The sequence below is a fragment of the Esox lucius genome, chromosome 10 (genome assembly GCF_011004845.1).
Source record: "Esox lucius isolate fEsoLuc1 chromosome 10, fEsoLuc1.pri, whole genome shotgun sequence".
In the NCBI taxonomy this organism is placed as follows: domain Eukaryota; kingdom Metazoa; phylum Chordata; class Actinopteri; order Esociformes; family Esocidae; genus Esox; species Esox lucius.
The window spans coordinates 13,407,519-13,420,793 of record NC_047578.1 but is presented as its reverse complement, the minus strand read 5'-3'; the positions used below and the strand labels follow the sequence as shown (position 1 = coordinate 13,420,793).

General features: G+C 39.7%; 1 protein-coding gene across 1 annotated transcript; it reads left to right on the top strand.

The window, feature by feature from the left end:
- Positions 1 to 1,712: 1,712 nt before the first annotated feature.
- Positions 1,713 to 13,075, top strand: asns (asparagine synthetase). The gene is made up of 12 exons (XM_010873483.3): positions 1,713 to 1,815; positions 5,386 to 5,635; positions 7,970 to 8,210; positions 8,419 to 8,604; positions 8,903 to 9,004; positions 9,563 to 9,690; positions 9,963 to 10,089; positions 11,229 to 11,335; positions 11,529 to 11,629; positions 11,806 to 11,887; positions 12,166 to 12,321; positions 12,643 to 13,075. Exons 2-12 carry the CDS (start codon positions 5,387 to 5,389, stop codon positions 12,850 to 12,852), a joined length of 1,689 nt encoding a protein of 562 aa, XP_010871785.2. The 5' UTR covers positions 1,713 to 1,815; position 5,386; the 3' UTR covers positions 12,853 to 13,075.
- The last annotated feature ends 200 nt before the right edge of the window (positions 13,076 to 13,275 follow it).

The window sequence follows — 13,275 nt, the reverse complement described above, 5'->3', positions numbered from 1 at the left end:
AGGGCCTCTGGATGGTGCGATTTTAAATGTGTTGCCTTGCAGTTACCTGCATTACTGGGAGACCTGGGTCCTCATTTATAGACGTTTTGTACGCACAAAATAATGCGTACGCCAGTTCCTACGCATACTTTGGGATTTATTTTTTTAAAACTACACGAGAATGTCCGGTTCTCCACTCACATTTTGGCCCATGCGTACGCACAAATAATTTAGAAATGGAAAACTGCGACTCTGACGGCAGATGGATAAAACTCGAGAAAAGCTTTCAAATTAACATCTCGGTGAAAAAATAAGTCGAAAAATTTCCGATAAATACAATCTCTCGATGAAAAATAATTCCTCATATTTGTACAGCTGAATCGGGAGTAATATTCGATTGTATCTGGAATCATTCAATAGTTCTTGCATGTCAGGAAATTCATTCCCACGAATAATAAGGCGAACATGAGGACAAATAACGTTCAAACTGATGCTGTTGCCTCAGTCCGGCAGTTACGAATGCACAGTGTCTTTCATTTCATCGCATGATCTGTCAACGTGGCCCATTCATTGTCCATAACAATCAGTGCAATTACCACACTTGAAAGTGTTCGAATATTGTGTAGCTTTTACAATAAAATAGGTGGGTATAAAAAGACATGCAATTGCAATGCGTAATGACGCACAATGGCTGCTTTGGCACTGTTGGAAGATTTGGCAAATGGAAGAATTCGAAGAGATCGAATAATACCAGCAAGTCGTTGAGCTCCAGTGTCCCTTTTCCACCGCCTGTGGCAAAAACACTGTGTAATGCGATGGGCTTTTTGGCCTCCAGTTTAATGTCACACCACTCTAATTTCTGGGATGGTCAGACCTTCTGAACCTGCAGCATTCACAGCGTTCACCACATGCTGCCACTCTAACGACTTTTTAACATTTGTAATGCTCACACTGTGTCCACCAAACAATATATTTGTTCGTTGTTCAACCACCCCTACAAGGACTTCATTGTTTGTATTTGAAGACACAGAAAACACAATACAATATTACTTAGAAAAACCGGCATATTAAATGCATTACTTGATCCTGGATGGCTAAACTATGATTGTACTAAGATCATAAACCATGCGGAAAGATACGTCTACAAGCCTATTTGATCTACTTGCGCAGGTGGACGTGAACACTGACCGCAGTTGAAAATATACATTTTACTTGGTTGTAGTCATTTCTGTTTCAGCTATTTACGACATCGGCTTAAATTTAGAAGTCCGCATTTACATTTCGAACAATACACCGTTCTTTTTTTCCAAGTTCTCCCAAATGACTTTCAAACTCAAACCCCAGTCAGCTCTGTCGAGTCATTTGTGCTAGTATTTCCGGAAGTGCAGTTCTATTGCGCCTGTTTAAAACGGCAAATCCACCTTTACAAAATAAAAAAATAAAAAACTTTTCACCCATTCACTATTGACCTAAAAAAAATATTTTCATTCCATAATTAGCATGTCATGTAAAAAAAAAACTAAAAAATATAAAGAATACCTATTTACTGCAAATCTATTAGAATTGTAAACAAACCCTCTATGCTATGTTATTCGTAGTTTTTCTCTCTCCAATGTATGTAAAACAAATGGAAATGTAATAATGTAAGTTTTGAATGTCCGAATAATGTAACAAAACTAATGTAATGTAACCCAAAACTGACGCAACCGAACTGATGTAGGATGTCACGCCCCTCTTAGAATGACACTCCTGTAGTTCGTGTGCGTGTTTGAATGAGCTGAGTTGCATCATTTTCCGTTTAGAATACAACTGACATTTGGAGTCCGAACAATTGGGGTATGCATGTGCTTCATGCACATTTGTATTTTATTCAATTATCATATTTTACAAACTGTCTATGTTATATTCGTAACTACACTTGAAGTTCCTCCCTGGGAATAAGCGATTTTAATTTACTGCAACGAAATCCGTTCATCGTTCTAAAGTGCCGGGTAGTTTTCACGAAGTGAATCTGTGAAACCATGTGAAATCTACATGGTACATACAAGCACGTTTACTGTACGCTACTGAATTTCGTGCTAACAGTATGGTTGATTTTGTGCACTCCGTTGTGAGTTTAGCTGTTTTCTTTTTTTTCCTGACCAGCCCAGCTACATTCTTTATCAAAATGTGTGTTACAGATCGGATTAAGGTTTAGGTTAATCTAGTATCGATTATACATTGTAGCATGAAACATATCTACCATGTGCCACGCTCGTCTCAGGAAATGACGTAATTTATTTGACGACCGAATTCATAAAGTATCTTACGTTAAATGAGTACGGAGTGGCTGTAGTGAGCGTTATTAGCATAGACATAATAAAGAGTAGACGCCGCATCGACCGCTACTTCCTACTGGCGCTGACGAGCCGTGGGGCCGCCAACTTGGACCGGTCAGCCGCTCCACTCAGTGTAATCTGTTTTGGCAGGTGAAATGAGCTGTTAGCGCATTTAATTAATCATACCTCAGTGAATACCTTACTGAGTTTTTTTTGCTGCAAAGGTCATACATGTAGCTATGATACAGGACACATGGTTCAGGGTATTTTAATATTCATAGTGGGCTTAACAGTAATATAATTTTCTGATATATGATATAAAGTGACCAGACGTCCGAGATCAAAACTGGGAACATTATCCCCAAAAAGGGAGAAAAACAGGGACATTTCCATTGACTATCATTCTGATTGATACACCTAATGTGTAAATAGTGGCAGTGAAGTCATATATATATTTTTTTTCTTTCTTCTCTTTCTCTCTCTCTTTAATTTCGCATCCCCCCTCCCAACATACATACACTAAAATAGCAGGATGAAATGAAAAGTGACAGTTTTTATTTAAACTGCACATTTACTGTTGAAACTCCCTAGAAAAAGTCTGCAAACTTAATGTAGCAATTTTCAAAACACAGTTACAAAGTGCTTTACAGAACCCAGAGGGAAAGAGATCAGGGTTAAGACAATCACAAACACAATGTAAAGATAAACTTCACTATACAAAACCTCGCAAACCCAGTGTAAGGCAAAGGAGACCAAAATGTTGATTCCTGGAGACACACCATGAGGCTAGAGTTCATGAAACACAAACAAACAGAGGTATTTACAGACCCACCAACACTTACAGCAGTATTCACATATAATGTGACAGACCACTGTTTCCAGGCATTTTTAAGCCATTGCTTTCAGTTTGTGTTGATCTTGTCAGAATGATGACAGATGTGACATAAAGATACTATGTGTGATGAGTAAGGTTAAAGTACAGATATAAAGCTTAGAATTAGTTTTGGGATGCCGGAATTTAGGATTAAAGTCTTGAATTGGCATGGAACAACGCACACGATCTAAAACCCCTGAAAGAGGACAGTTTTGTAGAGCTTCTTCCTCGTGCTCCCTTTCTGCAGTTCAAGAGAGGTGAGTTTGGCAATGTGATTTTGTTAATACAAAGCAGTAAAGTGCCTATCACAGGGGTGCAAACTCACAGAGAATGAAAATGGTAAACCGCTACAAGGGCAGATAGATAATTAGTTTGCATCCATGTTTTTAGGAATGGGATCAGTTTCTTGTTTAACTTATACAGTATACTTGTACACAAAGGAACATTAACTTGTAACAATGTAATTGCAGAACTGGGATAACTTGAAAACAACACATGCAATACCTACCCTTTTGATACCTACATGTACTTGATGTTGTGTAATACATACCATCTAGGACCTGAAAAACATCTAGAAACATCTAGGACCTGAAAAACACACTGAATACAAGATAATGCCAACCGAAACAAAACTGCATATTGAAAAACATTTAAACAAGATAACATCATATCAACATACATACCAATCTTTCTGACACCTGCATAAAGTTGATGTTGTGTAATACATACCATTTAGAAGCATCTAGGACCTGAAAAACACTGAATACCAAACATTTCAGATAAACAAAACTGAAGCAGTTAGGAGCATCTTAGGAACACAATGCATAACAAAAACACAGCAGTAGGCTAGTTCACTACATAGGAAGCTACTTTAAGTTGCGCTAATTTCCCATGACAAGAAAAGTGTAGCTTGTGTGGCCAAGCTACTTTGTAAATAAAGGAGTTTCTACTACTGAAAAGTTCTTTGACTCTGGAAATAGAGAAGCTACCACCAAAATACTAAGTTACTAGCTAAGCTATTGCCCAACACTGATGATACTGTCTTTTATTTATAGATATGACTATATATGATACAGTCTGTGCCACTTAAATTAGCTGGCCAATGTTATACCAGTAATATCTGTTTTATTTCTACAATAGCATTCTTGTGTCAGTTGTAATCTAAGCCAGTGTTATGGAATATGACTAATCAAGTCTCAGTTCATAGCTGGGTGAACACCGGCTGGTGCAGTACAGTAATATCAAAGAACCTTGCTCCTTCTCAGCTCTCTGGTTATATTCTAGTCACAAAATACAACCAATAGTACTGTAATGTTAAATCTTACTTGTGAAAAGTAATCCACCGAGCCCTGCTTTCGATGGTCCGCCGATTTGAGCAGGAATATGCTGCACAGTGCTCTGGCATTGTTGCTTCTGCTGCTATGCAACTAGGAGTACTACCGGTCCAAGATGGCGGCCGTATTTCTCGCGCCCAGCAGCCAATGCGAGGTCTACTCTTTATTATGTCTATGGTTATTAGAATTGGAGTGCATTTTTTAAAGGAAATTGTGAATGGGCAGAAACACCATGAATTGGTGTGTTTAATGTTACTTCATTTTAAGCCAATCAGTCATCTATTTTAAAATAAACTATTTTCTGCCAATCAGTTAAGAGAAGACCCCCAATTATATTTTTGTGTTTTTTGTGTAGGTGGTTTTGTTAATGTTTAAGTAAAATTAATGTTTAAGTAAATTCGTTTTTGTTTATTGTAAACCACTAGGGTTTCTATTAAGCCAATTTGGTTATTTTATATTTAAAAAGATTGAGTAGCTGTTTTTGAGCATTTAAACAGCTTAGAAAAAAGGGATAAAATAAAATACAACTATGTGGTGTTTTCATTGATTTGTTAAGAAACAGTAATTATTTTCCACCTCAATTGAAAAGTTCATACTAAGAAAAAGTTAATACTAACCTTTCAATACTGCAAAAGCATGTTGCATGCATTTTTATTACTTTCTTGATCCGTACATATTACTTTTCAGTAATTTAAAAGACGCTCTTATCCAGAGCAATTAGGGTAAGTACCCTTCACAAGGGCCAAGAAACGGATTTTACAACAAACCGTTTTATGTTAGTTTGTTCATTGGCACAAGCAAACTTTTAACTGCTGGCCTAAAACTCTAACCACTTGGCTGTCTGGTGCCCCCCTCCACCCCCCTTTGTGTTCCTCTCTAGGATGTGCGGTATATGGGCCCTGTTTGGCAGCGATGAGTGCCTGTCGGTTCAGTGCACCAGTGCTATGAAGATTGGCCATCGTGGTCCCGATGCCTTTCGCTTTGAGAATGTCAACGGCTACACTAACTGTTGCTTTGGGTTCCATCGCCTGGCTATTGTAGACCAGCTGTATGGAATGCAGCCTCTCCGCGTCAAGAAGTTCCCATACCTCTGGCTTGTCTACAACGGAGAGATCTACAACCACCAAACGGTTGGCCTAGTGGCATCTGGGATGCACATTCTGTCTCCTAATCACATTTTATTTCTCGGTTCAATAGATATTGGAGAGATTGCAGAGAAATGCGGGTGTGCCTACACCCTAACAGTGGAGTGGAATTTCAAATGTTCAGATCATCAGTTATTTGAAATAATCAATCCTATTAACACTCCAAATAACACTGTATCAGTAAACCTAATGGTGTTTATCTGCTGTATACACCAGATTAATGACAATATTAGCCTCCTGTACTATTAATGATATATACCTCAAACTTCACAGTTTCATCTTGCTCTTCAGGTTTATGGTCAGAATACATATAGTTAGAAAAAGGGAATACATTTCCATTTATTGCATGCTATTTATTCTCCATGTGAAAGCTTGGTGAATAACAGCAACAACAGTTGGGAACTTTTGTTGGTATATGCATAATATAGATGGTGATTAATTTCTTCCTCAACAGATAATACTGTGGCCTTAATGATTTACATTTGGTTGGACTAGAAACAAGCAGATTTAGCTGTATTGGGTGCAACCATGGCACTAACAAATGCAAACATTATCTATAGGGCACTAAGAAAACACAACAAATATCCCACTTACGGTTAGGGGATTATTATTTTTTGATCCCCTGCTGATTTTGTACGTTTGCCCACTGATAAAGAAATGATCATAATTTAATGGCAGGTTTATTTGAACAGTGAGAGACAGAATAACAACAAAATAATCCAGAAAAACGCCTTTCAGAAATATTATAAATTGATTTACATTTTAATGGGTGAAATAGGTATTTGATCCCCTCTCAATCAGAAAGATTTCTGGCTCCCAGGTGTCTTTTGTACAGGTTACAAGCTGAGATTAGGAGCACACTCAAAGGGAGTGCTTCTAATCTCAGCATGTTACCTGTATAAAATATACCTGTCCACAGAAGCAATCAATCAGATTCCAAACTCTACACCTTGGCCAAGACCAAAGAGCTGCCCAAGGATGTCATGGACAAGATTGTAGACCTACACAAGGCTGGAATGGGCTACAAGACCATCGCCATGTAGCTTGGTGAGGAGGTGACATCAGTTGGTGCGATTATTCACAAATGGAAGAAACACAAAATAACTGTAAATCTCCCTTGGTCTGGGGCTCCATGCAAGATCTCACCTCGTGGAGTTGCAATGATCATGAGAACGGTGAGGAATCAGCCCAGAACTACACGGGAGGATCTTGTCAATGATCTCAAGGCAGCTGGGACCATAGTCACCAAGAAAACAATTGGTAACACACTACGCCGTGAAGGACTTGAAATCCTGCAGTGCCCGCAAAGTCCCCCTGCTCAAGAAAGCACATGTACAGGCCTGTCTGAAGTTTGCCAATGAACATCTGAATGATTCAGAGGAGAACTGGGTGAAAGTGTTGTGGTCAGATGAGACCAAAATCGAGCTGTTTGGCATCAACTCAACTCGCTGTTTTTGGAGGAGGAGGAATGCTGCCTATGACCTCAAGAACACCATCCCCACCGTCAAACATAGAGGTGGAAACATTGTGCTTTGGGGGTGTTTTTCTGCTAAGGGGACAGGACAACTTCACCGCCTAAAAGGGATGATGGATGGGGCCATGTACCATCAAATCTTGGGTGAGAACCTCCTACCCTCAGCCAGGGCATTGAAAATGGATTGTGGATGGGTATTCCAGCATGACAATGACCCAAAACACATGGCAAAGGCAACAAAGGAGTGGCTCAAGAAGAAGCACATTATGGTCCTGGAGTGACCTAGCCAGTCTCCAGACCTTAATTCCATATAAAATCTGTGGAGGGAGCTGAAGGTTCAAGTTGCCAAACGTCAGCCTCGAAACCTTAATGACTTGGAGAAGATCTGCAAAGAGGAATGGGACAAAATCCCTCCCTCCATGTGCAAACCTGGTGGCCAACTACAAGAGACGTCTGACCTCTGTGATTGCCAACAAGGGTTTTGCCACCAAGTACTAAGTCATGTTTTGCAGAGGGGTCGAATACTTATTTCACTCATCAAAATGTGAATCAATTTATATCATTTTTTACATGTCTCTCACTGTTCAAATAAATATAGACTGATAATTTCTTTGTCAGTGGGCAAATGTACAAAATCAGCAGGGGATCAAATAATTTTTCCCCTCACTGTAAACAGTGTTCCCAAACAAAACTCATGGTCACACAGGAAAATACATTTGTGACCAAACTGGTCAAACATTTGATCCCTGATAGTGATGCAGTAATAAGAATGTCATGAGCATTTTTGACTGCTTGGAATATCTTTAATTACGTAATAATCTGGAATGTTCTCCTTAACTTCTCAGCTGAAGAAGCAGTTTGGGTATACTGATTACCAGACCAAGGTTGATGGTGAGATCTTGCTTCACCTGTATGACAACTTTGGCATCCAGAAGATGGCATCCCTATTGGATGGAGTGTTTGCCTTCATCCTCCTGGACACAGCCAATAGGAAGGTGTTCCTGGGGAGGGATACATATGGGGTGCGGCCGATGTTCAAACTGCTGACAGACAACGGCTTTCTGGCAGTGTGCTCTGAGGCTAAAGGTGAGAGCACTACTTTATATGTACTTATATGAAAAAAGTCCTTGTGTAATTACTAAAATACACTAATTATTTCAATACCATAGTACATTGTAACAAAATCTTGCTATGATATTTTTACTAAAGTATGATGCTGTAATCTTTGCACAGTCATAGTCACAACCACTTAATATTAAGTGTTAGCATGTTCTGTGTTTTTATTCTCTCCCAGGTTTGACTGACATCACCCACTCTATGTCCTCTCCCGCTACGATCACTCCGTTCCTCCCGGGACACTTTGAGGTGTTTGACCTGAAGCCCAGTGGAAAGGTGGAGTCGGTTGAAATGGCCCGCTTCCACAGCTGCACCCAAGAGCCTAACCACAGTGCTTATGACCTAGTCAAGGATCTAAAACCAGGTACACACCAACACACACTCCAGTCCAGTGTATTCATATCATCGGTCAGGACAGCTAGCATGGATGATCAAGAGTTCTGCTGTAATCGTTTCACTAACTGTAGTAGCTGCAGTTAATTGGAAATGGCACGTTGATAAATGTTTTTTCTTTTGAGGATATTGCAATCAAGCAGTTTTTCCAACTGAATTTTTTTTGTCTTATTAATATATAAGTTAATTTGCTTGTTTTTATCCATTCAGATTCATGGTCTGTCTCTGTCCGGTGTAATGACGCTAAGATATCTTTCTGCTACCTGTAGGTTTTGACCAAGAGTCAGTGAAAAGCAACATCCGGTCTTTGTTTGAGAATGCTGTCCGAAAACGCCTCATGGCCCATAGGAGAATTGGATGTCTTCTTTCAGGTACAAATTTTATGTAAAATATCAGAATGCTTTTTTTTCTTTAAGACACTGCTTCATCGCAGCAACTCCCTTTAGACTCAAGACAGTCAATGCTGTTACTAGTGTCTCCATTTGCTGCCTTTCTGGTTTTTATCACACCTCTTGCTCAGTCACTAAGTCTAGGCCAGATTCTTTACTCACCATAGGGAATGCACTATCTGGACTTGGTCTTTGATTGGAGTAACAGGCATTCAACTGCCACAAGGTGTCACTAAAGCACAAAAATGGCAACCTGATTTGATTACCAACCCCCAAATCTGAATTGTGCTGGTCTATTGAACTGCCCACCCTGGGACCCTTGGGTCCTCATACCCTGTTTTGTTTTTTAATGTATTTAATGTATTTAATGTATTTTTCTATAGTGTCACACATGAAAGATTAAGTAATGCTTGATCAGTTACTTGTGGTTTTCCCTTTCCCTGCTTATAAATCAAAGTAAATACTTGTTTAGGTACAATTACTCACATTAGATAAGCTAGTAAGTTCTATTTTATTTTATGTATTTTGTGTCTATACCAGGTGGTCTGGACTCAAGTCTGGTGGCAGCTACACTGGTCAAACTGGCCAAAGAAGATAAGTTGAAGTATCCCATCCAGACTTTTGCTATTGGGGCAGAAGACAGCCCAGACATCCTGGCTGCTCGCAAGGTGACAGAGGCTCTCTTCAGACTCTGTAATTATTACTGATTTTACATCATTATCAGTCAGAATTTAACACAAGTACATTACTGATCCTTTAAAATAAAATAATGAGAAATAGAATACTAAGACTTGGTGAAGCAGCCTGTGAAGTAATTCCATTGACCTGGTCATGTTTTAATTATAAAAAAGGAATATGTCCTCCGTAACTGACCTGGTTAAAGGCAATACAATCATACAACTGAAATGATAGTGATGCTTAAGGCCTTGTATCGTTCTAGGTGGCTTTGCACATCGGCAGCGAGCACCACGAGGTGAACTTCACTCCTGAGGAGGGCCTCAGAGCCGTAGATGAGGTCATCTTTCACCTGGAGACCTATGACATCACTACCATACGTGCCTCTGTCGGTGAGTCTAGCTGTCCCATAGCACGACCTGTACTTCAAAAGACAAAGCAGTCAGGGGATACCACAGCGGCTGAATTAATAGGTTGAGGATGGTGCATTTGTGAAATAACTAAATGGATGCTAAACTGTTTTATTGCATTTTCTCAATGTTCCTACTGACCTGGACAAATGGAGTCTGACTAGGTTACATTTCTTTTCAAACGTATGAATAGAAAAGAGCTAATGTCAACCATACCCAGGCCAATATATCTGGGTCAAATACAGTGATGGCAAAAATATTTTATCCCCTGCTGATTTTGTACATTTGCCCACTGACAAAGAAATTCAGTCTATAATTTTAATGGTAGGTTTATTTGAACAGTGAGAGACAGAATAACAACAGAAAAATCCCGAAAAACCCATGTGAATTTTTATTTGCATTTTGATGAGTTAAATAAGTATTCAACCCCTCTGCAAAACATGACTTAGTACTTGGTGGCAAAACCCTTGTTGGCAATCACAGAGGTCAGAGGTTTCTTGTAGTTGGCCACCAGGTTTGCACATCTCAGGAGGGATTTTGTCCCATTCCTCTTTGCAGATCTCTCAGAGTCATTAAGGTTTCGAGGCTGACGTTTGGCAACTTGAACCTTCAGCTCCCTCCACAGATTTTATATGGAATTAAGGTCTGGAGACTGGCTAGGTCACTCCAGGACCATAATGTGCTTTATCTTTCTGATTGAGAGGGGATCAAATACTTATTTCACTCATTAAAATTAAAGTCAATTTATAACATTTTTGACATGGGTTTTTCTGGATTTTTGTTTGTTGTTATTCTTTCTCTCACTGTTCAAATAAACCTACCATTTAAATTACAGACTGAATTTCTTTTTTAGTGGGCAACTTACAAAATCAGCAGGGGATCAAAAAATGTTGTTCCTCACTGTATGGGATTCACTGATGATTGGCTCAGAAGCCCCAGTGGACAAGCATTGTCCAGAAGGGGTAGGTCATCACATGCTTCCTTGTACCATTGTGCATAACTGTTGCTTCCCTTTTAACTTTGTTTTCCAACTACAAATATCTCTAGATGGCGGAAGAACCTTTCTTAAGAAATGTACATTTGCTGAAGCAATTGTTTTTCCTATTCTTCTTTTTCTGCAGGCATGTACCTCGTGGCAAAGTACATCCGTGAGAAGACAGACAGCGTCGTGATCTTCTCTGGGGAGGGCTCTGATGAGTTGACACAAGGATACATCTACTTCCACAAGGTAAGTCCGGGGCAGAACATTATCTTCCATACGATACACCAATTTCCATGCTCCAGACAGGGTTGTAAATGCACTTGTCAATTCAGGAAGCACATTCATTTTTAACAATAAGAATATAACAGAAATCAATGTCCTGGTTTGACTAAATGGAAAACGTAATGAGACTGAAGTGAGTTTCTGCTTCCCGTTCCAGGCTCCCACACCCAAGGCAGCAGCTGAGGACAGTGTCCGTCTGTTGAAGGAGCTCTACCTGTTTGACGTGCTGAGAGCCGACCGCACCACTGCTGCACATGGGTATTTCACCCATTTATTTTTTTTGTCTATATATATATATATATATATATATATATATATATATATATATATATAATTTATTTTTTAATCTTTGGTGGGGATCCAATATAACAACGGGTCAGGGATGTGTACTGTAGGTTCTAAGGTCGGCATCTCATCTCTCTTGTCTAATCCAGTCTGGAGCTGAGAGTGCCTTTCCTGGACCACAGATTCACAGCTTACTACCTCTCCCTGCCTGAGGAAATGAGGCAGCCTAAGGTCAGTCTCATCAGCCCTGGACCAATATCCTTCCTATCCACAAATCCCTGTCCTCTAGATTTGGCTCTGATTAGATCATTTATGATGAAATCAGAATCTGTAGATTTTTGTGCAGTTGGGAAATAGTGCATATGAATGGTTCTATGTTTTTTCTTTAGGGATTGCTGTATTGAATATTGAATTCAGATTTCTTGCGGGGAGATCTGTGTCTCCATACAGTACATGCAAGACATTATACAGTGCTGTAACTCAATGAGCAAGATTGTGTGTCTAACCAGGATGGAGTGGAGAAGTACCTTCTCAGAGATGCATTTAAAGGTCTGAACCTGATCCCAGATGAGATCCTTTGGAGACGTAAAGAGGCTTTCAGCGATGGAATGACGTCTATCAAGAAGTCTTGGTACAACAGCCTGCAGGATCAGATGGAGTCCGAGGTACACACACAGGCACACCTTGGTTTTTCTGTCCTTGTGTGGAATCCTATCCCAGAAATGTATATTCCCTAGCCCTAAAAATGAACTTTAACTAAACCTCAAATGCCAAACCTTTAATCCTTAACCTGCCTGCCTAACCTTTAAAACGTAAAACCCCAATTTTATCAATATGCCCAATTGTAAGTTGTACAATACACCTAGTCCAGAAACGGCCTTTTCCATTGTGGGGACCTTCCACAAAAAACACATGTACACAAACTCCTGGATCACACACACACACACACACACAAATGATGCTACCCCTTTCTCTTTCCCACCAAGGTGAACGACTACCAGCTAGAGAAGGCAGCCAAGACCTTCCCTCACCTCCCTCCCAGAACCAAAGAGGCGTACTACTACCGCCAGGTGTTTGAGAAGAAGTACCCTGGCCGGGCCGAGTGGCTCAGCCACTACTGGATGCCCCGCTGGATCAACGCTACAGATCCCTCAGCCAGAACCCTCTCCATCTACAAACCTGACAAGGACCAGTGACTCCGCTACCCATGTTTTACAGTGTCCAGCAGACTACATACTACTTAGAATACATGGCCACTAGATTGATTCATTCTAAGTAATGTGCTGTATGTATGTTGGAATATATGAGCGGTGAAAGTAACAAAAATGATAAATTCGGTTTAAATGCTCTCAAATTCAAAAATGATAAAAATACACATGAATTAAATTATTGCAATTATTAAAGAAAATTGAAAATGTATCATTGCAAGTTTAACATCACTTTATCATTACACTTTTTCACAATTATCATTATTTATCAATACAGGAGAACACAATGCATAACGTGTCAATCATAGGCCTGCCCACCCATATAAATCGACTGTTCTGAGGCCTACAGTGGATATAAAGTCTACACACCTCTGTTAAAATGCCAGGTTTTTGTGATGTAAAAGAATGAGA